Source organism: Procambarus clarkii, chromosome 94, assembly GCF_040958095.1.
Source record: "Procambarus clarkii isolate CNS0578487 chromosome 94, FALCON_Pclarkii_2.0, whole genome shotgun sequence".
In the NCBI taxonomy this organism is placed as follows: domain Eukaryota; kingdom Metazoa; phylum Arthropoda; class Malacostraca; order Decapoda; family Cambaridae; genus Procambarus; species Procambarus clarkii.
The window spans coordinates 9,584,611-9,608,610 of NC_091243.1; the positions used below are offsets into that span (position 1 = coordinate 9,584,611).

At 37.4% G+C, this 24,000-nt stretch overlaps 1 protein-coding gene across 4 annotated transcripts in view; it reads right to left on the minus strand.

The window, feature by feature from the left end:
- Positions 1-24,000, minus strand: part of LOC123747330 (putative inorganic phosphate cotransporter) — an 82,225-nt gene that overhangs the window by 1,115 nt on the left and 57,110 nt on the right. For all 4 annotated transcript variants that reach the window (XM_045729454.2, XM_045729455.2, XM_045729457.2 and 1 more), the window contains 9 exons: positions 19,982-20,059; positions 18,787-18,942; positions 18,255-18,342; positions 16,642-16,747; positions 15,268-15,379; positions 12,748-12,897; positions 10,329-10,461; positions 8,752-8,993; positions 1-1,422 (listed from right to left, as the gene is read on the minus strand). The exon at positions 1-1,422 is cut by the window's left edge and continues 1,115 nt beyond it. In XM_045729454.2, coding sequence (XP_045585410.2) covers positions 1,258-1,422; positions 8,752-8,993; positions 10,329-10,461; positions 12,748-12,897; positions 15,268-15,379; positions 16,642-16,747; positions 18,255-18,342; positions 18,787-18,942; positions 19,982-20,059 — 1,230 coding nt within the window. In that variant the 3' untranslated portion in view covers positions 1-1,257. The remainder of the gene's footprint in view (positions 1,423-8,751; positions 8,994-10,328; positions 10,462-12,747; positions 12,898-15,267; positions 15,380-16,641; positions 16,748-18,254; positions 18,343-18,786; positions 18,943-19,981; positions 20,060-24,000) is intronic.

The window sequence follows — 24,000 nt, forward strand, 5'->3', positions numbered from 1 at the left end:
TATGAGTTGTGTGGAGTAAAAGACTTTCCTTATTACAACACAGCAATAATTTACTGGACAAAATTGTACTCTGAACAAATATTAATTGTATTTTTGAAATATAAGGAACAAAATTACCATACGAGATTCTAAACTTAAGGTCAAAGTGCAATTCTTTACATGCAAACATAATTGGACAAAATATATATATTTAATGTAAAAATATATAGAAACTATGATATAAAGTCATAGAAAGTTTTAGTTTGTGAAAGAACTTCAAATATGCTCTTTCCTCATAGGAAATATTATTCTTGTGGTTTAAGATTTTGTACACCTAGCGAAACTTTGTTCTGATTTCTTTATCAAAACTGCATTATGAACATAATTTTAATGTATTAAGTTACTGTGGTAAAGGTGCTTCTACATTTAATGTTCAGGATCTGAAGCAACACCAAACAACTAACACTAGCTTATTAGTGCAGAGATTTGGAAATCCTGTACTGGTTTCTCAATTGTTCTCTCCTATACATTCATTCAGTTCTAAACGCTCATAATATAGTTTTATATTTCTTAAGAAGCACCAGAGATGAATTTCAGCTCCATGCACCAGTGTCTCTGACTCCACTTAAAAGGCTTAAAACATTACAATAAATACTTGTTTCTATCTAAACAACATCAAAACAATATTGATTAAATCTCCTCAGAATTAGTTTGCTCATATAAAGCTTTATGCAAGAATTTATAATAATACAACAGAACCATAAGGATTTGTTGCTACATTTTCCTCCCACACTCTTACATTTCAATGTTGTTAGTGAGAAACTTTGTGTATTGAAAGCATCACTGTGTCCTTAAAAGTATTTTAGACATTAAAAGATGGCTTTATTCTTAAGTTTAAATTACAATAAAACAAGACAGATTTAATTCTCAATGTTTAGTATCAATATCATTACCTGACTTCATCTAAAGAGTACTGGTGACATTTAATTTGATATATGTCACAGTGTCACATTACCAGTAAGTGGATCACTGTACAGTATTCCTCGTCTCTAGGTAACACACTGACACTTTACATAAACAGTTATACTTTGTAATGCTGCATCTCAAATTATCAAGTCAGTCCTCGATATTAAAATCCATAATGCATTGAACATAAAAATTGATACTGTATTTGTTTTCCTTACAAACGATCTAATTAATACAAAAATATTTGTCAAGGTGTTGTGGAGGTAAAAGATCTCACTAACCCATGCTTCATTCCCATGTTACATTTCACATTTAAGCAACATCATTCAATTTCTGTTGTTCAACTTCTTGAGTAGAAGGTTTTGGCTTGGCCCATTCTTGCTGCTCACCAGATCCAAAGATGGAGTAAAATAGAGCTTCTACACTGAAAATTCCCAGAGTTATGAAGAAGATTGTACGCCAAGCCTCGACAGTTTGCTGAAATATATAGAATAAATTATGTACCCTGTACAGTACAGCATATTAGAAATAGACAAAAAAATTATATGATAACCTTTAATAAAATATAGTACATAAAAAATTATATATAGTGTATCCTCACTTAAATTAACTTTATGCGGTGAGGCCGATTCATTCCATAAGGGATTTCATTCAACCCGTCAGACCCCAGGCAACCTCTTTTCCCTGGCAAAAACCAGTATCTCTATCTCCATATATTATGTATTATATTATATTATATTATATTATATTATATTATATTATATTACACACACACACATATATACAGTATATACAGTATATATATATATATATATATATATATATATATATATATATATATATATATATATATATATATATATATATATATATATATATATATATATATATATATACAGAGCACCACTTGGTTTCCGAACCCCTTGGGGACGAGACCCGTCGGTTAACATGTAAGTTCGTATACGAGAAATAGAGGGGAAAAAATAAACTAGAAATGTAAAAAGAAATTTTTCCGAAAAATTTATGAAAAAACTCTAGGGAAAAAAATCGTCAGGTTCATGGCGTAAATGCAACCGTGTTTTGTTTGTACTCATCAATAAGTGAAGTCCTGATCCGCTTTATAAAAGTCCTTAATTGTTCCTAACTGATTATTAAGACGTCTGGCAAACATCCTCTGGATGTTTCCTGCCAGCCTGCAGGCACATCCTGCCTAAAATATACGATGATGTACTGTACATTTAAGAAACAAATCTGGGTCACAGGTCTGTGGAGTGTGGTTAGGCTTACAGAGTCAGCCGGTCCCTCCCCCACCACCAACACACCTCCCCCTCTCCCCCCACCACCGACACACCTCCCCCTCTCCCCCCACCACCGACACACCTCCCCCTCTCCCCCCACCACCGACACACCTCCCCCTCTCCCCCCACCACCGACACACCACCCCCACCCCCTACCCCAAACCCATACACGCACACACACACTCTCAAAGGTCACGTGGTTCACAGTTCACTTCAACACCCATATATCGCTTCCTGCCTGCCTGCCTCCTTCCCAGCCTGCCAGCCTGCCTCCTTCCCAGCCTGCCAGCCTGCCTCCTTCCCAGCCTGCCAGCCTGCCTCCTTCCCTGCCTGCCTCCTTCCCAGCCTGCCAGCCTGCTTCCATCCCAGCCTGCTTCCTTCCCAGCCTGCCTCCTTCCCAGCCTGCCTCCTTCCCAGCCTGCCTCCTTCCCAGCCTGCCTCCTTCCCAGCCTGCCTCCTTCCCAGCCTGCCTCCTTCCCAGCCTGCCTCCTTCCCAGCCTGCTTCCTTCCCAGCCTGCCTCCTTCCCAGCCTGCCAGCCAGCCTGCCTGCCAGCCTGCTTCCTTCCCAGCCTGCCTCCTTCCCAACCTGCCTGCCTGCCTCCTTCCCAGCCTGCCAGCCTGCCTCCTTCCCAGCCTGCCAGCCTGCCTCCTTCCCAGCCTGCCAGCCAGCCTGCCTGCCTGCTTCCTTTCCAGCCAGCCTGCCTCCCCCCTGCCATCATGCTAACGGGTAGTGTGTGTTAGGCTTATCTTCGGGAATGAGCCGGTCTCACCCCCACCACCAACAAACCACCCGCCCCCCTACATCCCATCTCTCAAGGTCGGTTCAACCGCGTGACTACCACTCACTCCCTGCCTGCAAGCTAGCCTGCCTGCCTGCTTGCCTGTCTGCCTGCCTGTGCCTGCCAGCCTGCCTTTCCCTCCCTAATTCTCACTACTTCCATCCCTTCCTGCCTACCTCCTAGCATCTCTCCCTACCTCCCCCTCCCTCTTAGCATCTCTCCCTACCTCCTAACATCTCTCCCTACCTCCCCCTCCCTCCTAGCATCTCTCTCCCCCCCTCTCTCACTGATTCTCCCCCCCCCAGTCAGCCATCACTGACGCAATGCGTGCATTTGGAGCCAACATGGTGCACAGATGTTTCTTGATTGTGCAGATATGTAAAACAAAAGCACAGAATGAACATTCCAGCCTTATGGCAATTCAAAATAATAGGAATAATAGGCCGTGAATCTGTGAAGTCACAGTGGGCAAACTGGACCATCGCCCACCCACCACCACAAGCCGGCGTGACGCTTGGTGGACCCCTTCCTACCCGAACTTTGTTCGGGTAGCATGACTCCTCAACCCCAATCGGGAAACTGGAAGTTTCGGATAACTAAAGTTCGGAAACCAAGTGGTGCTCTGTATATATATATATATATATATATATATATATATATATATATATATATATATATATATATATATATATATATATATATTTTTTTTTTAAAATAGGAAGGGAGTACCACCTCTAGCTGGAAGAAGGGGGACCCATAGCCTCGGAGGAAACCACGCATAACGCATTAGAGGGAATGTTTAGATCCCCTCCAATACAGTTTCTGTGTGCTTTTCTCCTACCACCCCCTTCCTTGAATATTTTTTGTGCTTTATTATGCATTTGATGGTTACAAGATATACATGGGTTGATACAAAAATACAAAAATAATAATGCAATATAATATATATATATATATATATATATATATATATATATATATATTAATCACGTGTTTATTTTCGTGATATACACACACATATATATATATATATATATATATATATATATATATATATATATATATATATATATATATATATATATATATATATATATATATATATATATATATATATGTATGTATGTGTGTGTGAGATAGATATATATATCTATCTCACACACACACACACACATACATACATACATTGTACATCCAGTACCTTCCTCCTTTGAGAAAGAGTGATCATGTCCTGTTGGACATTAAATATGCTTTGCGATATAATCTAGAAGAGAACAGGGACATTAAAACAGTTGATAAACGCAATTTCAAGAGAGGACACTATGGGGAACTTAAACAAAAAATTTCATGAGTTTAATTGGACAGACTTGTTGCTAGGCAAGGAAGTAAATGAGATGTACTGTATGCCAAATTTCACAAAATATACAATGAAGGCACACAAACATTTTTACCAAAACAGAGATGCAGAACCAGAAAACAGGATTGGTTCAACAGAAATTGTGAGAGGGTCAAAGGGGAAAAGACAAGAAAATTGGTTCAATATAGGAAGCGGCCACAAACATACCAGCACTACAAGCAAGCAAGAAACAATTACACAACAGAGGTAGAAAGTTACTTTGAGAAAGGTATAGCAGACAAATGTAAAACTGACCCAGGCCTTTTCTATAAATTCATTAAAAGCAAGCTGCATGTAATGGATAAAATCCAGAGATTGAGAATGGGGAACAGGACTACTGAGAGTGGAAAAAGATGTGTGAAATGCTATATGAACCGTTCCAAAGTGTATTTATACAAAATGAGGATTTCATAGAACTGGACCTAATACCAATTCCAGAGCAAGTCACAGAATACATTGAGGTATCTCAAGATGAAGTGGAAGAATTACTCAAGGGGCTAGGAAGAAATAAAGCAGTTGGACCTAATGGGGTTTCACCTTGGGTGCTGCAAGAATGTGCAACTGATCTGAGCATTCCACTCCAATTAATATTCCAGACATCCTTGTGCACAGGAATCTTAGTAGATATATGGAAAATGGCAAACATAGTACCAATCTATAAAAATGGTAGTCGAGAGGAACCTCCAGATTATAAACCCGTATCATTAACAACCGTGGTAGTCAAAACACTAGCAACAATATTTAAAGCCAAATGGATTGTACACCTAGAGTAATGACATAATAACAGACAAACAGCATGGTTTTCAAAGAGGAAGATCCTGTGTAACAAATCTTCTTAGTCTTTATGATAGAGCCACAGAGAATACAGGAAAGAGATGGTTGGGTTGACTGTCTATTTGAACCTAAAAACAGCTTTTGACAAGAGTCCCACACAAGAGGCTGTTCTGGAAACTGGAACATGCTGGAGGAATGACAGGGAAACTTCTGACATGGATGAAAACCTTTCTAACTGACAGACAGATGAGAGGAGTAATCAGAGATAACATATCCAACTGTAGGAGTGTTACTAGTGTACCACAGGATTCAGTTCTTGCACCAGTAATGTTCGTCGTCTACTAAACGATCTACCAGAAGGAATACAGAATTATTTGAACATGTTTGCGGATGATGCTAAGATACTGGGGAAGATAGGGGGCACAGATAATTGTAATGCCCTTCAAATTGATCTAGATCAAATAAGTGCTTGGAGCATAAAGTGGCAAATGGAATTCAGTGTGGATAAATACCGTATTATGGAATGTGGATTCAGAGAAAATAGACCACACACAACTTATAAATTATGTGGAATGGAATTACAGAACTCTAATAAAGAATGAGACCTAGGGGTGGTTTCAGATAGTAAGCTTTCACCAGAGGAAAATAAAGAACATTGTGAGAAGAGCATATGCATCGCTTTCCAACTGTTCATGACATTTGTGAGACCAAAACTGGAATATGCAGCAGTTGTATGGTGCCCAAATCTCAAGAAGCACATAAAGAAACTGGAAAAGGTGTATCGGCTTATTACAAAATAGCTTCCAGAACTGAAAAACAAGAGTTACGAGGAGAGACTACAGACATTAAAATGCCTAAACTAGAAGATAGAAGAAAAAGAGATGATATAATAAGTAATAAGCACATACAAAATTCTAACAGGAATCAACCAAATTGACAAGGAGGAATTCCTGAAACCAGCAACATCACGAACAAGAGGACAAAGTTTCAAGCTAAGGAAACAGAGGTGCCAAAAAAATATTAGAATGTTTTCTTTTGCAGAGTGACAGAAGGTTGGAACAAGCTAAGTGAGAAGGTGGTGGAGGCCGAAACCGTCAGTACTGTAGTTTCAAAGTATTATATGACAAAGAGTACTGGGAAGATGGGACACCCCGAGCGTAGCTCTCATCCTGTAACTACACTTAGGTCATTACAATTAGGTAATTACACACACACACACACACACACACATATATATACAGTGGTACCTCGCATAACGAATTTAATCCGTTCCATGTTCGTCATGTGAAACGGACGTCATACAAAACGAGTGTCCCCCATATAACCAGTGTGATGCACTGTGTTTATTGTGAAATTCCCCCAGTGTGCATGACATCAAATGTTCCCCAAAATATCATTTTTCTTTGCAAAATGATAAATTACCGTCCCTGAACATGTCTATGTAAAAATAATTACCAAATTCCACTTACTTTGGCTGTGAGGGAGTCGACAAGGTGCGCTGTGACATCATCAGGGCCTGGTCGCCCGTGTGTTAAGCTCCCAGACACGGTCGCGCAGGCCATTCAAGCACCGCGTGTTGCCACAAATATATTTTCAAATATTTTTTCTATGCATTTCCAATGCGGTTTTATTTGTTTCTTTTATCGTATATGATGCATATTTGTGACCTTTACAATATGTATACAGTAGAATGTTCATAATTTTCCATGAAACTGTGATACATGTGTCAGTAATGTGTCCACAATAAATGTTTAATGTCACAATATTACGTGGTAAAAATTCACTAAAATTACAATATGTACAGTTTCACATACTATTTACACAGTAATACACTGTATTACACACTCAGTACTTTGGAGGTGCGTAATAGTCAATGAAGTAGTCCATGGTACACAGCGCGACTTTGCTCTCCTTGCACCAGCTACAGATAGATTTTCGTTTCCTGTTTCATCGTTCTGTGTACTTGCAAATAACGCACTCGCGTGCACCCTTGGCTTTAGTACTTGTAGGTGGTATGTAGCCAAGCTTGTAAAGCATATGGTAGTATTGAAACGATTATAGGAAAAGCTCAATTTGTAAGGTAGTCTTGAAAAGATCGCTTTGTAAGGTCCCACACAGGAAGAGATTCAGCTAGCCTCAAAGAGTGTCCATCAGTCAGGAAGAGATTCAGCTAGCCTCAAAGTGTCCATCAGTCAGGAAGAGATTCAGGTATTCTTGAAAATATCAATGAACAACACCACCATGGAAGCCGCTAACACTGTTCATCTATGCTACTTGTATCAGATGCATCATCACTGAACGCAGAAAACGATTCATCTATGTATCATCTATATAAATTCGAGATGGCAAGGGTGGGGCTCAGAGCTACAACTGGATACACTCGCTGTATCATCCTCATAGGTGCTGTATCACTGGCATCCGACCATTGTGTTAAGCCCTTATTGCGCCTAGCTTCACCAATGTTATGACCCTTATGTTCTTCAAACAATAGGGTCTGAATTGCACCGACTGAGCGCAGTCTTTCAACACCGTGTCGGACAGGTGTTTGAGAGCCAGAGGCATGTGTGCCACAAATGGTTGCTCACGCAGTACTAACCCAGCCAACCACTTGTCTTTCATATTCGTTATAGCATATTGTTCGTTCAGTGTTTGTTGGGTAGGCTGCTCCATTATGACAATCTTTCTTTGTTTCAAATGTGTTCCATTTGTTTTGTATTTGTCACTTATGTCTCAATAATGGAGCAGCCTGCCCGACAAACACTGAACGAACCTTTATGGCATTTGTCCATTTTTCAAATTGTTTCAACAGTTCTTTTATTTTTCGTTTTTTTTTTTTATTTAAGAAACATGGAGCAGCCGACCTGTAGACGACCGAACGAACCTTTTTGACATTTGTACTGGTTTTCAAAAATCTTCATTTTTTTTATTATTTACGTTTTTTGTATGTAAGAAACATGGAGCAGCCTACCTGCCGACCACCGAACGAACATTTTGCTATAAGACAAATGAAAAATAAATATTGAACACATTTGAAGAAAGGAAAATGTCATAATGGTTTATTCAGTGTATGTAAGGTAGGCTTCTCCATTATTGAGACGTAAATGACAAATACAAAACAAATGGAACACATTTGAAACAAAGAAAGATTGTTATAATGGAGCAGCCTACCTGCCGAAAACCGAATGAACCTTTTTGACATTTGTTGTATATCAGACATTTCATTTCTTTTTTCCTACAAAAACGTCAATGCTTTGCAACATCTCAGCAGTCACCCCATTATATCCCAGTATCATTAGCATCTTTAAACAAGAACAACATAATTTATGTGCATCGTCGGAGGCGTCTAAGAATGTGCAAGAAGCAGCGCGACCCCACCTGGCCCACCATGTGGTGTTGACGTTACTCAAACCAGCGTTCGTCATATGGGACGATTTGATGCCGATCGGGCCGTTCGTTACCCAAAATGTTCGTCTTTTGGGGCGATCGTTATGCGAGGTACCACTGTATATGTTATACAAATCTGTTTACATATTTTAGTAAGTTTAAATTTCATACTCACATTGCCATGAGTCATGTAACCAACAAAGGATGGCACAATAATTCCAGGAAGTGTGGCAAATGTGTTGGTTATTCCCATGAGTGTTCCAGCAAATGGTGGTGCAATATCAATGTGGTTGGAGAGGAAACCGGAATACATTCCTCCAACAAACATTGTTCCTAAGGTAAGTAATGCCACTGCCAAGTCTGTGTTGCATCCCACATAAGTGACACCGATCAAGCAAATGGCAGGAGGCATCGAGGCTGTAACAGAAAATCTGCATATTACTATTCTTAAACACTGAGTACTTTTTACAGATCACAGTAGAGCTAACAGCATTAAAACTGTATGTATCTCATAAATGTATCTCAAAAAATCTTAAATACAACCTATGCAAAAATTTCCATTATGGCTAGATGAGAATTCATACACAGCCAAATATAGGCCCTGTATATTTTTACAATACATAACCAAACAGTATTTCATATAAAATACATTCAAAATTATACAGGGAATATACAAATTAAGAAGTTTCCTCTAAATTACATTGTCCCTTAAGAATATACCCCACATGTTGTCAAACAAAAATCCAGTGATGAATGTAATGAAACATCTCTATGGTGGGCCCAACGAGTCACTAAGGGGGGCCCACTCAGAGAGTCACTAAGGGGGGCCCACTCAGAGAGTCACTAAGTGGGGCCCACTCAGAGTCACTAAGGATGGGGGGGGGGGAAGCCTGCTCGGGTAGCCACTGAGGAGGGCCCACTCGGAAAGCCATCAAGGGGGCCCTCCCAGAAAATTTGATAAAGTTGATTAATATAAATTTTATTTTGCAAAGGATATCTTATAAATCCCAAGTGAAGAATAATATAATTAAAACTTTTTTTTGACATGAAAACATACCGACATACTGTATTAGTGAATAAAGTTGCTATGAAGCAATAAAACAGCAAAAGTATAAGTAGATCATCCTACTTGGACTTATTAATTGTGTACAGTGGAATGATATATGTGTGCACCTGCCATTATGCAACAATTCAATTAATTTTAGCACTTTGCCACAGCAATCATATATGATAATATTGTTCATTTTTAAAGTTAGAGCAATCAGTGCAGCCGGCTCTCGACAATATGATCCCGGGTTTGATAAGCATCCAAGGTCGATATATTTGGGCATGTTTCCTTATCCCTAGTGCCTCTGTTCACCTAGCAGGAAGGTGAACAAGAAAGCAACCCAAATGTAGATTGGGGAACAAAAACTAGCCTAACTTCTCACTACTGCTAGCCTAACTCCTCACTGCTGCTAGCCTAACTCCTAGGTCCCAGTAGTATCTGGGAGTTAGGCTGCTGTTGTGGGTAAATATATACTGGGAAAGGTCAATAGCTGTTCTAGGGAGATCTTGGTAAGCCAAACAGGCTTCCTGCTCCTAACAATGACAAACCAAGTGTAGATTAGGGGACAAAAACTAGTCATTAAAATCTACAGTGTAACCATTATTGAAAAAGTTAATACAGGTAAATGGAAATTACCCTGCAAAAAAGTACTTTATACTGTCTCAAATACTACTCATCATCAAATCCCTCTATGTGTTTCTTACCAATAAAAGTAGCAAGCTTGCGAGCAAATGTTGTTGTGATAACCTTCCGTGACCGGAGAGCATCCAGAATATTGGCTAAGAGCATGGTGAAGATCCACATGCACAGGAAAGGAACTGCAGACAACCCAGCATTCTGGTAATATGATATAATTGGGATTCATTAATTGTATCCAAATAAAAATATATACATATATTCATCTCATAAAACATCATAAAACCTGTGGATGACAGTAAAATATATGGAAAGGTGAAAAATTTGCTTATTACAATAAAGACTGGAAATTCCTTGGTGTTCACATTGACAACAAGCTAAATTTCCATTGACATATATAAAACATAACAAAAAGTTTCTAAAGTAGTAGGTAGTTTCTCTAAAATCCAATACTATGTACCCAATTCTGTCTTGCAACATTTTATTATTTGCTCTTCTAGCCATATCTCGCCTACAGTATCTGTACCTGGGGATTTATAACCCAAAATTACATTCGATCCATAATTAAGCAAAAATCAGCAGTCAGAACAATTACAAATTCCAGTCCCAAAAATCACTCAGCACCCTAACTGAAATCTTTGAATATGTTAAATATCACATACACTCAAGTATCAAGTGTACTCTACATTTATAAAAATCTGAATTGTAATACCTTAAACACTTCCTAGATGGCTCCAGATGTGACACATAGTTCCCCCAGTTTGGTGACTTCTTTTGATTTAATTTTTTATTTATTTATATATATATATAGATATACAAGAGTTCTTACATTCTTGTAAAGCCTCTAGCATTTTAGGGGCCTCGTAGCCTGGTGGATAGCGCGCAGGACTCGTAATTCTGTGGCGCGGGTTCGATTCCCGCACGAGGCAGAAACAAATGGGCAAAGTTTCTTTCACCCTGAATGCCCCTGTTACCTAGCAGTAAAATAGGTACCTGGGTGTTAGTCAGCTGTCACGGGCTGCTTCCTGGGGGTGGAGGCTTGGTCGAGGACCGGGCCGCGGGGACACTAAAGCCCCGAAATCATCTCAAGATAACCTCAAGATAAGATAGCATGCATAACATTTCAGACCAGGCCTTAATCTTAATTTTCCCCTAGAATACGACCCATCAAATCATTTAACAAACAGGTACCCATTCACTGATTTGTGAACAGAGGCGTTCAGTTAAGGATTGCCACCTTGTCAATCATCCCCGGCCAGGCTTCGAACCCAGGCCAAATCGCTCGCGAAGCATGGGTCGAGTGTGTTACCACTGTGCCACAGGGACTGCATAATTACTTGCTTATTAGACGGCCGTAACAGAACCCATGGGTACCATAACGAGAAACAAATATCTACTGTATTTGATATTCCAAGATTGCATCTTAACTAAAACAGAAATACATTGCAATATAATGGTCCTAAACTGTGGAATGACTTTTCAAATCAGATTAAAAAAATTCTTCTCTCGACCAGCTTATTTAAATGAGAAACTAAGAAATGTATATTTAACATTATGAAACCATTTTTATTCACACCACTCATCTTTCATGTCAACATATGTTTTGCTGCTACTGTGAACATTAATTACTCTATTTGAACTGTTGTTAAAAACTAGTTTCTAAATATCACTTAAAAACTGTAAATCATTTACTAAATCCCTTATTAATAATTAAAAAATGTGAACTTACTTCTCATTTAGTTTTCACACTTTTGCATTCCAAAAACGCTAAAACATGTCATCCGTACTCCGAGAGTAAACGTTCTGATGACTAAAGTGTGTCATCCAATTGCTATTCATAAACATTTGTATATTCATCAGTCACACATAATCTATTATAAATAAATTTTTGTTTTATTATCTATTCTGTGGAGAATTCAGTTGTGAACATTTTGACTCCAAATTTATAGCAGGCCAAATTTCAGCAGGCCCTGCTGATTGGCCTGCAAGCAGTCCGAGGAACTCCACAATGTTGTTTATGTGGGTTATGGTTGGGAACATGCAGAGGCTAGACTGTCAAAGTGTCAAGTATTACCCCCATTAAACGTGTAAATAAATATCTTAATTAACTTTATGTTATGCATGAAACAGTTTGCATATTAGTGGCTTTATATAAATTTCTAACCTATAAATTCTCCACTGTTTCATGTATCAAATGTATGTACTGCCTCGTATGGGCCAGTAGGCCTGCTGTAGTTCTCATTACTACTATCCCCTACACCTGACTTTCCTCCTCAGCTCTCTCTTGCCTATTTAATGCCTGTCCCTACCTGTCCTCATCACAATCGACTTGAGAATGGTCCAGGACGGACCGAAACGTCGTCGTCCCTTCAATTTCTAGTGTGTGGTCTGGTCAACATACTTCAGCCACGTTATTGTGACTCATCGCCTGCGTATGTACTGTACTTTTATATAAGTAAAATACTACTATTTTAAAAGTAAACTTACAGATGCAATGTCAAACTTAAGGATATAACGCATGTAGGTTGGGAGTTTGACAAGCAGCATGTACCAGCCCCAGTTGTTGCATGTGTGTGCCACAATGATGGCCCATACTGGCAGTGACGTCCACACTTTCTTCCATGGCACTGGTGGTTTCTGCCAATGAAAGGAAACATTTGACGAACTTTAGACAAGAATAATGTGTCATATGTATGACAAAAACAAATACAAAATAATATAAAATTACTAGCATCCCACAATCCAAATTATGTACAGGATAGGTAGAAAGTACCATTGCATATTTTATTTTTTTTTTGCACAGGAAGGTACAGAAGCAGACAGTTTCTAACTCACATCAGCAAACTGAGAGCTCTTCCTTCCCAAAGCTCATTTTAAACTTTACTAGTTTTCTCTGGTACATGAACTTCCAATTGGTTCACAACCAGGTTCCCAATTACTGCTGGGTAAACAGTGGTGAAAAGTTTAGGTTCACTATCCAATTAAGATTCAGTGATTATGAATCCACACACATGTCACTGTGTGTATTCATAATCATGAGAAAGCAAATAAGTTATGAAAATATAAGAGTGCAAATTTTGGTGAGGTTTATTAAGCCTGCTTCCTTACATGAAACACTACAGGCTTGGGGATAAAAGACATTCCCAATGTGAAGTATTCTTGACATAGAACATTGAGGCCATCCAGCATCACACTGGGACCACATGAACATTACTGAAGCATTCCTCAGAACTAAACATTCCCCATTTAACTTGGTGAAAAATTATGACAATGGATTTCGAGTTGAAAGTATTTAAACTTAGGTGCACCAATGAACTCAGTGATAGGAGACTTGGATGCTCATAAAACACTTACAGCAGTTTCCCTACTAATGAATTTAAAGTCTATATTAACAACAAGAACTCCTATTAATATGTGAAAATTTAGCAGCACCCACCTCTAGGGAGCAGTTTCTACAAGTCACATGACAATTCATACATTTGATTATGGAACATGTTAACCACAAGGGATATTTAAACATGAGTTCCACACCTACACAAGAGCATTCTTAAATCAACATGCATCCTGTAACAAGATAAGCAGTGCCAGAACATCATGCTGTCATACATTTTATTATGGAAAATGTTAATCACATGCCATATCTGAACATGATCATTCTACAACTACATAAGGGAATTCCTAAATCAACATGCATACTGTAGAAAGATATGCTGTACCAGAAAATTATGCTGTCATAGTTTCAGAATATCTTAGCCTATTCAGTGGACTATGTATTTCAGAAGAGTTTAATATGGCATGGCTATATTAAAGAGTATGTAATGTCAATCACTTTCAATCACTATTGCTCACTGGGCATGTTTTTTTTTTTTTTTTTTTTTTTTTTTTGAGATATATACAAGAGTTGTTACATTCTTGTACAGCCACTAGTACGCGTAGCGTTTCGGGCAAGTCCTTAATCCTACGGTCCCTGGAATACGATCCCCTGCCACGAAGAATCGTTTTTTCATCCAAGTACACATTTTACTGTTGCGTTAAACAGAGGCTACAGTTAAGGAATTGCGCCCAGTAAATCCTCCCCGGCCAGGATACGAACCCATGACAGCGCTCGCGGAACGCCAGGCGAGTGTCTTACCACTACACCACGGAGACTGCAAATTTCAGTTTAGAGACAGTTTATTAGCCTTTGAATGAAAAAAGTATCTTTTATTTATTGCCAGTGTATAAATCATGATGAGAAAGTGGTCTGATTATACACTGCATTTATTGAACTTGTTCAATATCTTAAATGTCACTGAGATCAGTCCTGTCATGTATGGTTATGTAGTTATAAGTCTTGTGAATCTCATGTAATGTAGAAATTGACAGTTCTGGGATAATTTTCATAACTTTGAGCTGAGCATTTTGCTGTGCAATGTCGTTTTGAAGGAAAGGTCTCCATGCTTGAATGCACTAGATAAAGTAAAGATAAACAAAGAATTTCTACAGCTAGATGCAGATGCAAGGGATGTAATTACAAAATAATACATTAACATTCAGACTATGCATATCAATATTTGTATTGCAATGTCCTAATGATTAATGGAGAGATTTTTATTAAAAGCTTCCACTTACTACCAGCTGACTGCTGCTTACAAATAAAGAATACAGCATATGCCTACTTCTAAATTTTCAGGATTTTTATGTTCAATTTCTTTACTAATAGAGACATTTATTAGTTATCCTTTGTCAAGTTTCAACCAATTAAAATTTATTTGTTATAATTATGGATGGACCCCCTTGTAATCCAGAGTATATATCCTGGATACAGCCATAGCATATACCTAGTTTTTAAAACTCATTTCCATCACTGTATAAATGGTCATGCCCCATTAGTGATTAGAGGCCCATGTGAATATACATATGTATGCAAGTTATAAAATTAAAATAGAACTTTGCAGTATTGATCATAAATTAAAGTGTTATATCTGAAACCTTAATATAATTTTTCCCTATTTATTTTTACCTTACCTTTGTCTTTACTACTGTACCAAGGGATTCTTCAATGAACTTTCGCTCATCCTTAGAAATTCTTGGGTGTTGGGCTGGAGAGTCATACACAAAGATACACCAGAGAACATACCTGAAAACACAAGACACATTTCATATTTTTTGTTAAAATTACAGATAGGAATCATAGTGTTTACAAATTATTGTATTAAGGATCTTTACAATAGAAGAGGGGTCAAATCCACGTAGGAGAGAAGCTCATCTGTACATGTGACTACTATATCCTAACATGTAATACAATTCTACAGACCTATATAAAGTTTCAGCATGATGATTTCTTTGACTACCTTAATAGAGATTCATCAAAGAATCAGAGAAATTGCAAAATACCTCCTGCAGGGAATTAATAGATCAATACATTAAAGCATTATAGGTTAACTGAACATGACAGTATCACTGAACTTGTACAAAAATTGCAAAGGAAATGAGGGAAATAGAAAAGAACCAGATGGATAATAAACGGGGCAAACTGTAATGAGCTTTAATATTGTCAGTAAAAAAAACAGCTGATATTGAACGAATTTACATCAGTGAACAAATCCACAAGAGCCGTGACGAGGATTCGAACATACATCCAAGATCATCCCAGACGCTGCCTTAATCGACTGAGCTATGATATGGTCAAAAGAGTTGCGACCAGAAGTTCTACTGCCCTTACTTGGATCCGGCAGCCTCTCAGAGACACAAACCAGGGTTTTACACAAGTGCATCACGTTATTGTGATTTCTGTGTGTAATTTACATCAGTGTTCACATTCAAAAGTCTAGACAACCTCCCATAAACCACACAGATGTTTGTATTAGACAAGGAATGAGTTAAGGTATAGCCTCATAACATGCAAAATAATTAGTAAGAGTATTAACAAATTAAACTGCAAGTATAGATGGAGTTCAATCCAATATCAAAATAATAATGAGGCTTTGCAAAATTATCTACATGAACTCTACAAATGGTGAAAAGATGGGCAAAAATCCATTAATATTGAAAAATACAAGGCCTTACATGTAGGGCATACCAATACATGTTATAATTAAAATAACAACAACATGACTATGCAACAGATTGATAAAGAAAATGACCTAGGAGTTATAATCCATCTATCACTGAAAATTGTTCAGCAAGCAGCTATGCAAGAATGTACCTAACTTATTGCTTTATTCATATTCATTAAATTCCCACTAAACACTGTATTAATATGAATGTATTGTATATACAGACTCAAATTTATACAAAACCCAATGTATTTTCTTTATAAATAAAGCATATCAATATCAAGTAATATAAATATTTTGACATAAATAAGCACTACATGAGATACATCACGAGACAACTCACCACAATATAGAAAGTCCACCTTGCATATAGAATATAGAGCTCCAACCTAGTGTTGCCGCTAGCAGCCCAGAGAAAGGCATGCACACCAAGGTTCCCAATGTCATGCCTGCAATATGAAAAGAAAATCAAAATAACCATAACTGTAACTAGAATTCCTTCAAGTTTAGCTCATTTATTATGTACCCCGTACCCATTCCGTGAGCAGTAGTGGAAAAGGTTACAGAGGCACATATACTGTATAATGGGTTCAGGAACTGAACCCAAAAATTCATTTAGTTGAGCAAGCTGCATCATTGATGAGGTAGTTACAAAAAATGTTAACATCAACAATACAGTTTCATCATAGTTTATGAAACTTACATCACTGTGACCACCAAAGGCACTAACACAGAGTGAGTTTTGTTAGTTGTTTCTTGTTAGTTACATAAAATTTTGATTTACCTATCATGCACCCAGAATTCCTCCAGGGCTGGAAAGGTTATAATCACCTGCATGTACTACATACAGTTAGAAACTGGGAATAATTGCCTAAAATCGATAATTCTGAATGAAATACAATTTTTAACACTTATGATAAAAATTATCTAAATTTTTTTTTTTTTTTTGGCATTCCATCTGTAGTGATGTAAGGTGTGCATATAATTTTGAAGAATCAATTTTCATTCGGTCAGGTCTACATCAGCATGTAATGCAGACTACAGACACACATAACTGAGACTAAGCTGATCAGTAATAACATCTAGGAGTCTAATGATTTTATTGGATAATCCATAGATATGTGGCTCTTCTTGCAAGGTAGCATGATGATGGAAGAGCTGTGGAGATTTTACCTTGTCTCAGATCTACAAGGTTATGTTGAAGTTCTTGCTGTATTATTTTTCTCAGCTTGCTAATTGGTAATTCAAGGTCATATGCAACTCCTTATTTGTAGGCATATTCTATAGCTAACTCATCAGATTGACATAATGCATTTGGAGGCCAATATGAAATGGACTCTGTTACCAGAGTTTGTTAGCAAAATTATTATTATATAGTATTGTAATATTATTATTATTAAACAGTCCAGTCCAGCAACGAGGAGGCTTGGTCAAGGACTGGGCCACGGGAACGCTAAGCCCCGAAATCATCACAAGGTAAGATAAAGTTAAGTAACCATCACTAAATTTATTTTATCTGTGTCTAGCTTCAGACACAAGCACAGAATTGTGCCTTAAAGAGATGAGTGCAATTATTGTGGTTAGCAGTATCAAAGGCCTTACAAAAGTCAACAAATAGACCTGATGGGTATTCATTTTTGTCAGGAGCTGCATGTATAAAGTCCATTATATTTATTAAAGCATCATTTGTGCTTTTTAGGGGTTTGAAGAAATATTGGCAAAGGAATAAGTATACCATGTTTAGCTAGTTAAGAGTAAAGTTTCAGTGAAAAATAAAAATGGGATCAAATTTAAAACTTATAGTATATGTTAGCATTTATAATATCAAATGTTAAATATTTTTTGAAATTGCAACATACTGTACAACACAGTGCTTTCATACAAAAGTCCAACAGCACATTTTTATTCTTAAGTACTGTACAGTACAGTATTATTAAAAATACTTTATGCCCTTACCAGCATATATTGTTGAGGAGATTTTGCTCCGCTCCTGCGGTGGGGCCCAGCCAGCAATCAGTACGTGCATCGCTGGTAGTGTGACACCCTGGTAAAAAGAAGAGCTGGTTGGGTATCATCTGAAGCAGCTATTAGTGGCATTATATAACATACAATTACTGTACCTATTAAGCATCCGCTGTAATATGTTGTTTTGAATATTTAATAAAAATGTTGGCAGAGTGCTGTTAAATGCTGAGAAAATTACCGATGTAGGTAGCAGTACATGTGTGAGAGTTAATACTTTAATAAGTGACTAGTTAGATATTATTGTAGGTCTGGGTTACATAATGTCACCCTGGTTATTCAAAATATACATGGAAAGGATGATGAGGGAGATGAAAATTAATTTTCATTTCGCTTACCCTTAGTAATTTTTCATCTCCCTTAGTAATTTTTCCTTACCTGGTGAAACTCTATAGAGTAAATACTCCATTTGCACACATCTTTCATATGCAAGTTTCAGAATACAGTAGAATATTTATGTACTCACCCCAGCAATGCCCATGATGATCCTCATGACGACGAGCCATATATAAGAGCCACTGGCAGCCACAGGGGTGAGAAGAGCACAAAAAGCATTCACCAGTGCTCCCATACCAAACACATGCTTGGCACTGAACTTCTCAGCCACCCATCCACCAGGCACCTGCAAAATTAGTTTGATTAAAGTACTGATGGAAATAACCAAATGGCCAATGTGAATCCACACAATGGAATATTAGCACTCTCTTCACTTTAGGCCTGTCAGGAATTTAGGCAAATAATAAGCTTTTATTTGTAATGATGTTTACAACCATATATTTAGCACTGAATAGTAATATAATTTACAAAGAAAGTATTATAAATTATAATGGTAATTATACAGTATTCTGTTGTATAGTACAGTACAGTATTGTAAAAATGGTTTAAAAAGCATATATCATTTAAAATAATTGGGACAAAATGGTCATCCATGGCAATTTTATGCCAGTCTGTTAATGCTTTAATTATTTTAGTATCACCTGATTGATTCCTCATACATCTATATACTGGACTGAAAATTCAGTTTATTCTATAAGTACAACCGGGAAGGGTCCCAGTAGTACAGTCGGGTTCGTTCTCAACTCACAATTGAAAATTCCGGGTTTGAATCCTGGGCAGCACAGAAATTGTTGGGCACATTTCCTATCACCTAATGTACCTGTTCACCTAGTAGTAAGTAGTTACTCAGGAGTCAGTCAGCTTGTGGGGTTGCATCCTGGGCGGGGTCAGTAATTCGACCTTAAGGGGGTGGGGGAGGGGGGGGACCTTGATATAAGCCTAATCCTAATGTGTATGAATACACTCTGGCTGCCTGTCCCTGAGACAATGAATTATTACAACAATTATTAATTATTATATGGTTTAAAACTATATACAGTACTGCATACTGTTCCATATTTTTTACATATATCAGTAGATGGCAGACAATAAATTGTAACAACGATCAGGAAACACTTCAAATAGTTCCATAACTGGTGTTGGTGATGTAAGTAATGTACATTAGGAATAATGCAAATTATATACTACTTATTGTTGAGAAAGACACTGGAAATTGTTAGGCCCTGCTTGTTCTGTATTTTATTTTCCATCCACCTCCTTCTCCTCCTGTATCATCATCCTCATACTTATCATCATTATCATCATCATTATTCTCATGGGCCTACCTGAGTGACGAGGTAACCATAGAAGTAGGAGGCTAGAATGAGTCCCTGAATGTTCTCATCCCAGGCAAAGGGGCCATCCTGTAAGGAGAGGAGAAATAAGTTAATATAGCAACACTACAGCCCATCCTCCTGTTTAGATAGTACAGTACTTACAGTAACGATGTGGATCATCATACATGCAGTGATGTAATGGACAATTAAAAAATAGAATTTGATACTACTGCAGGCCAATCTAATCCTCCCGGCCACCACGATGTCGTCAGGGCCGATAAGCAGCCTGGTAACAAGAATACGTCCATGGGGATAGATCACATGTATGAGTACTCTATGCAGTTTGTTATACATAAGAACATAATAAAGGTAACTGCAGAAGGCCTATTGGCACATATGAGGCAGCTCCAATTTATAACCACCCAATCCCGCTCATATACATGACCAACCCACGTTTGAAACAATCAAGGGACCTCACCTCCACCATGTTACGCGGTAATTGGTTCCACGAATCAACAACCCTGTTACCGAACCAGTATTTACCCATGTTCTTCCTAAATCTAAACTTATCCAATTTATACATAGTTTCATGTTCTGTCTTGTGTTGATACTTTTAATACCCTATTAATATCCCCTTTGTTATGTCCATTCATCCACTTGTAAATCTCTATCATGTCACCCCTAACTCTTTGCCTTTCCAGTAAATGCAATTTAAGCTTTGTTAATCTTTCTTCATATGACAGGTTTCTAATTTGAGGGATTAACTTTGTCATCCTACGCTGGACAAGTTCAAGTGAATTTATATCCAATCTACAGTACGGCGACCAAAACCGAACTGCATAATCTAAATAGGGCCTAACTAGAGCAAGATATAGCTGAAGAACAACACCAGATGTCTTGTTACTAACGCTTTGATTAATAAATCCCAGTGTCCTATTTGCCTTATTACGAACATTCATGCATTGATCTTTTGGTTTTAAATTCTTACTAAGCATAACTCCCAGATCCCTTTCGCAATCTCAACACCATCTAGTTCGTATCTTGTAACTTTATCATCATTACCTAGCCTCAAAACCTGACATATGTCAGTATTAAACTGCTTCTGCCAATCTATTTACCATTTAAAACCCCTATTTAGATCTTCTTGAAGTGATAGTGAATCTTTTCCCATGTTTATTTCCCTCCCGATCTGTTATCTGTAATAACAGATCAACAATCGTGCCAACGATCCTGGATTGAGGTGTGAATGACTGGATAGAAATAAGAATAAGAAATACCTTTATGGGAGATGGAATAAGCACGAATGGCCTCCTTAGATCGCAAGTTCATATGAGGTAACACCAACATGAATGGGTACCCAGCATGTCAAAATTAAATCTGTTAAATATGAAAAACGGCACTATTGGATTATGACCACAACAGGATGGGAAGGGTTAAAATACTCCAGAGCCACGAGGGCTCTGAGAGATTTGACCATAATACAGTACAAAGAAACGTTGGCGCATACAAAGTAGCTTATTGAATTAAGTTTAATGCAGATGTATTCATTCAAATACACCCGATTTCTTTTTCAACCCTAAATCCAATGGGTATTTAATGGAGATTCGTTGTCTGTAATATTTATAAGACATCCACGAGCTGCCAAATCGGGTCCGTCTAATTACCACAAGCTACCACAAACTACACAAACTTCAGAAAGCTTCCTGGCAATACGTTAGTAATGAATAAATATGATATATTAAGTTAGGCTGACCTAACCTAACCTAATCTAACCTATCCTAACCTATCCTAACCTAACCTAACCTAACTTAAGGGGGCATATTACGGGTTTCGTAAAAATTGTTCAATTTGTTTATAAATTTATTTATGAAATGGTTATAGAAAGAGCTGCAACTGGTCCAAGTTTCAGCATCACACCCTAAACAGAAAAGGAGAAAAAAAATACACAACGTATTATGCAACGAATTTTCAACATTTTCAAATAATTTCAGGGAACACATGTGTCAACTAAAATCATTTCTATAACACTCAGATATTAAACTAACACATAATAATAGATTGTATTGGTCAGTTTTATCAAAGAAAGTGTTTAGTGCAATAATATAATTTTTCAAAGTTACCCTTCCAAAAATATGCAATATATGATGTTTATAAATTTTTATAAAATCAACAAATGGACTTTGGACTAAAATGTCTCAATAGGTTTGTAGAAGCACAAACTCTACATATAAGGTGTAATTTGCATGTAAATTGATTAATAAATGAAAGCTGAGAAACGCCTTGAAGTTGTAAATTACTTTCCAGAGTAAAATAAAGATCCAAGTTCGGCCACCTGTAGCTGAGCTTGACTTTGACAGATTTCGTTCATAATTGGCACCCTTGCAGATAGGCATCCATTGAGCAAGGTGTGCAAGTTTCATGCAAATCCCTTGATAACAAACGAGAAAAAAAAATTGGCCAAAAAAAAAGAAAAAAAAAAAGAAAAAAAAAAAAAATTACATATAAATATATTGCACATACATATTACAATTATTACAAGAGTTTGTGCTTCTACAGCACATAGTAGACATTTTAGTTGACACATGTGTTTCCTGAGATTATTTGAGAATGTTGAACATTCGTTGCATAATACGTTGTGTATTTTTTTTCTCCTTTTCTGTTTAGGGTGTGATGGTGAAACTTGGACCAGTTGCAGCCCTTTCTATAACCATTTCATAAAAAAATTTATAAGCAAATTGAACAACTTTTAATTTAGTGTGATAAGCCCCCTTAACCAAACCTAACCTAACCTAACCGAAGCTTGGATCGTCGACTTGATTTGGCGTCACCAGCTTTTTATTTTCGTCTAATTTCTTTATAAAAAGATACTTTTTCAGATTAAAATTATGTTTTTTCGTGTTGTACATTCAGCACCAACATTATAATGAGTAAATATATCATATTTATTCATTACTAACGTATTGCCAGGAAGCTTTCTGAAGTTTGTGTAGTTTGTGGTAGCTTGTGGTAATTAGACGGACCGGCCAAATCAAGTCCTTCATTTTAGATATCCGCATAAAAACAATTTAACTTTAGTTTCCAAACAGCTCAATATCTTAGTCTAGAGTTTGCCCCAATACAATGGAACCTATAGACGCCCAGCTGGCTACGTTTAAATTATTGTTGGCAAGAGATCGGCATATATCTTGCTCAGTTAAAAATAAAACTATTTATAGCAGAGGTTGGGTCGCCAATGATGATTTCTGAACACAAAAAAACATCATGCAATGGCATCTTTCGGCCAAGTTAAGGCGCCTTTGAGCCAATGCTGAAACTTTTAATGGTGGAATATCTTTCATCAAATTTAGACTCGCTGAGTATTATATGATGTCAAAAATAACGCCAATTGATATTAGTGATTCTTGCCCGAAACGCTGTGCATTTTAATGGCTTTAGGCATAGTATATACTAGCTCTATCTATTAATCCAACATTCTCCTTGTACCTCATTCTGAATGTATGTACTTTTACCTAAATAAACTATTATTATTATTATTATTATATCAAAAGTACTTAATGGTGTAAGGGGTCGTCCAAGATAATTCATGCGACCTTTGTAACGATAATGATAATGTTTATTCAGGTAAAAGTACATACATTTAAAAATACACGGAGACACCAACCAAATTAGTTTATGTTAGTTATCCTTCAAACTGTCATCTCGTCATCCGAAGTTTATGACATATACTTTGCCAGTGTATGTCTCACCACTGCAATTGTAAACTATAGTACGTATTCTGTATTGATGCGTACTCTAACACTGAATCTGTTGGTTCTGTTCTGGGAGGTGAACATGTGTGTCCTCTCGAGCTCAAGTATTCACCTAGTTGTGATTGCGGGGGTTGAGCTCTGCTCTTTCGGCCCGTCTCTCTACTGTCAGTCAACTGTTTCTAACTACTACTACTATTTTTTTTCAGATCACACACACACAAGCACCCCCCAGGAAGCCACCCGTGACAGCTGACTAACTCCCAGGTACCTATTTACTGC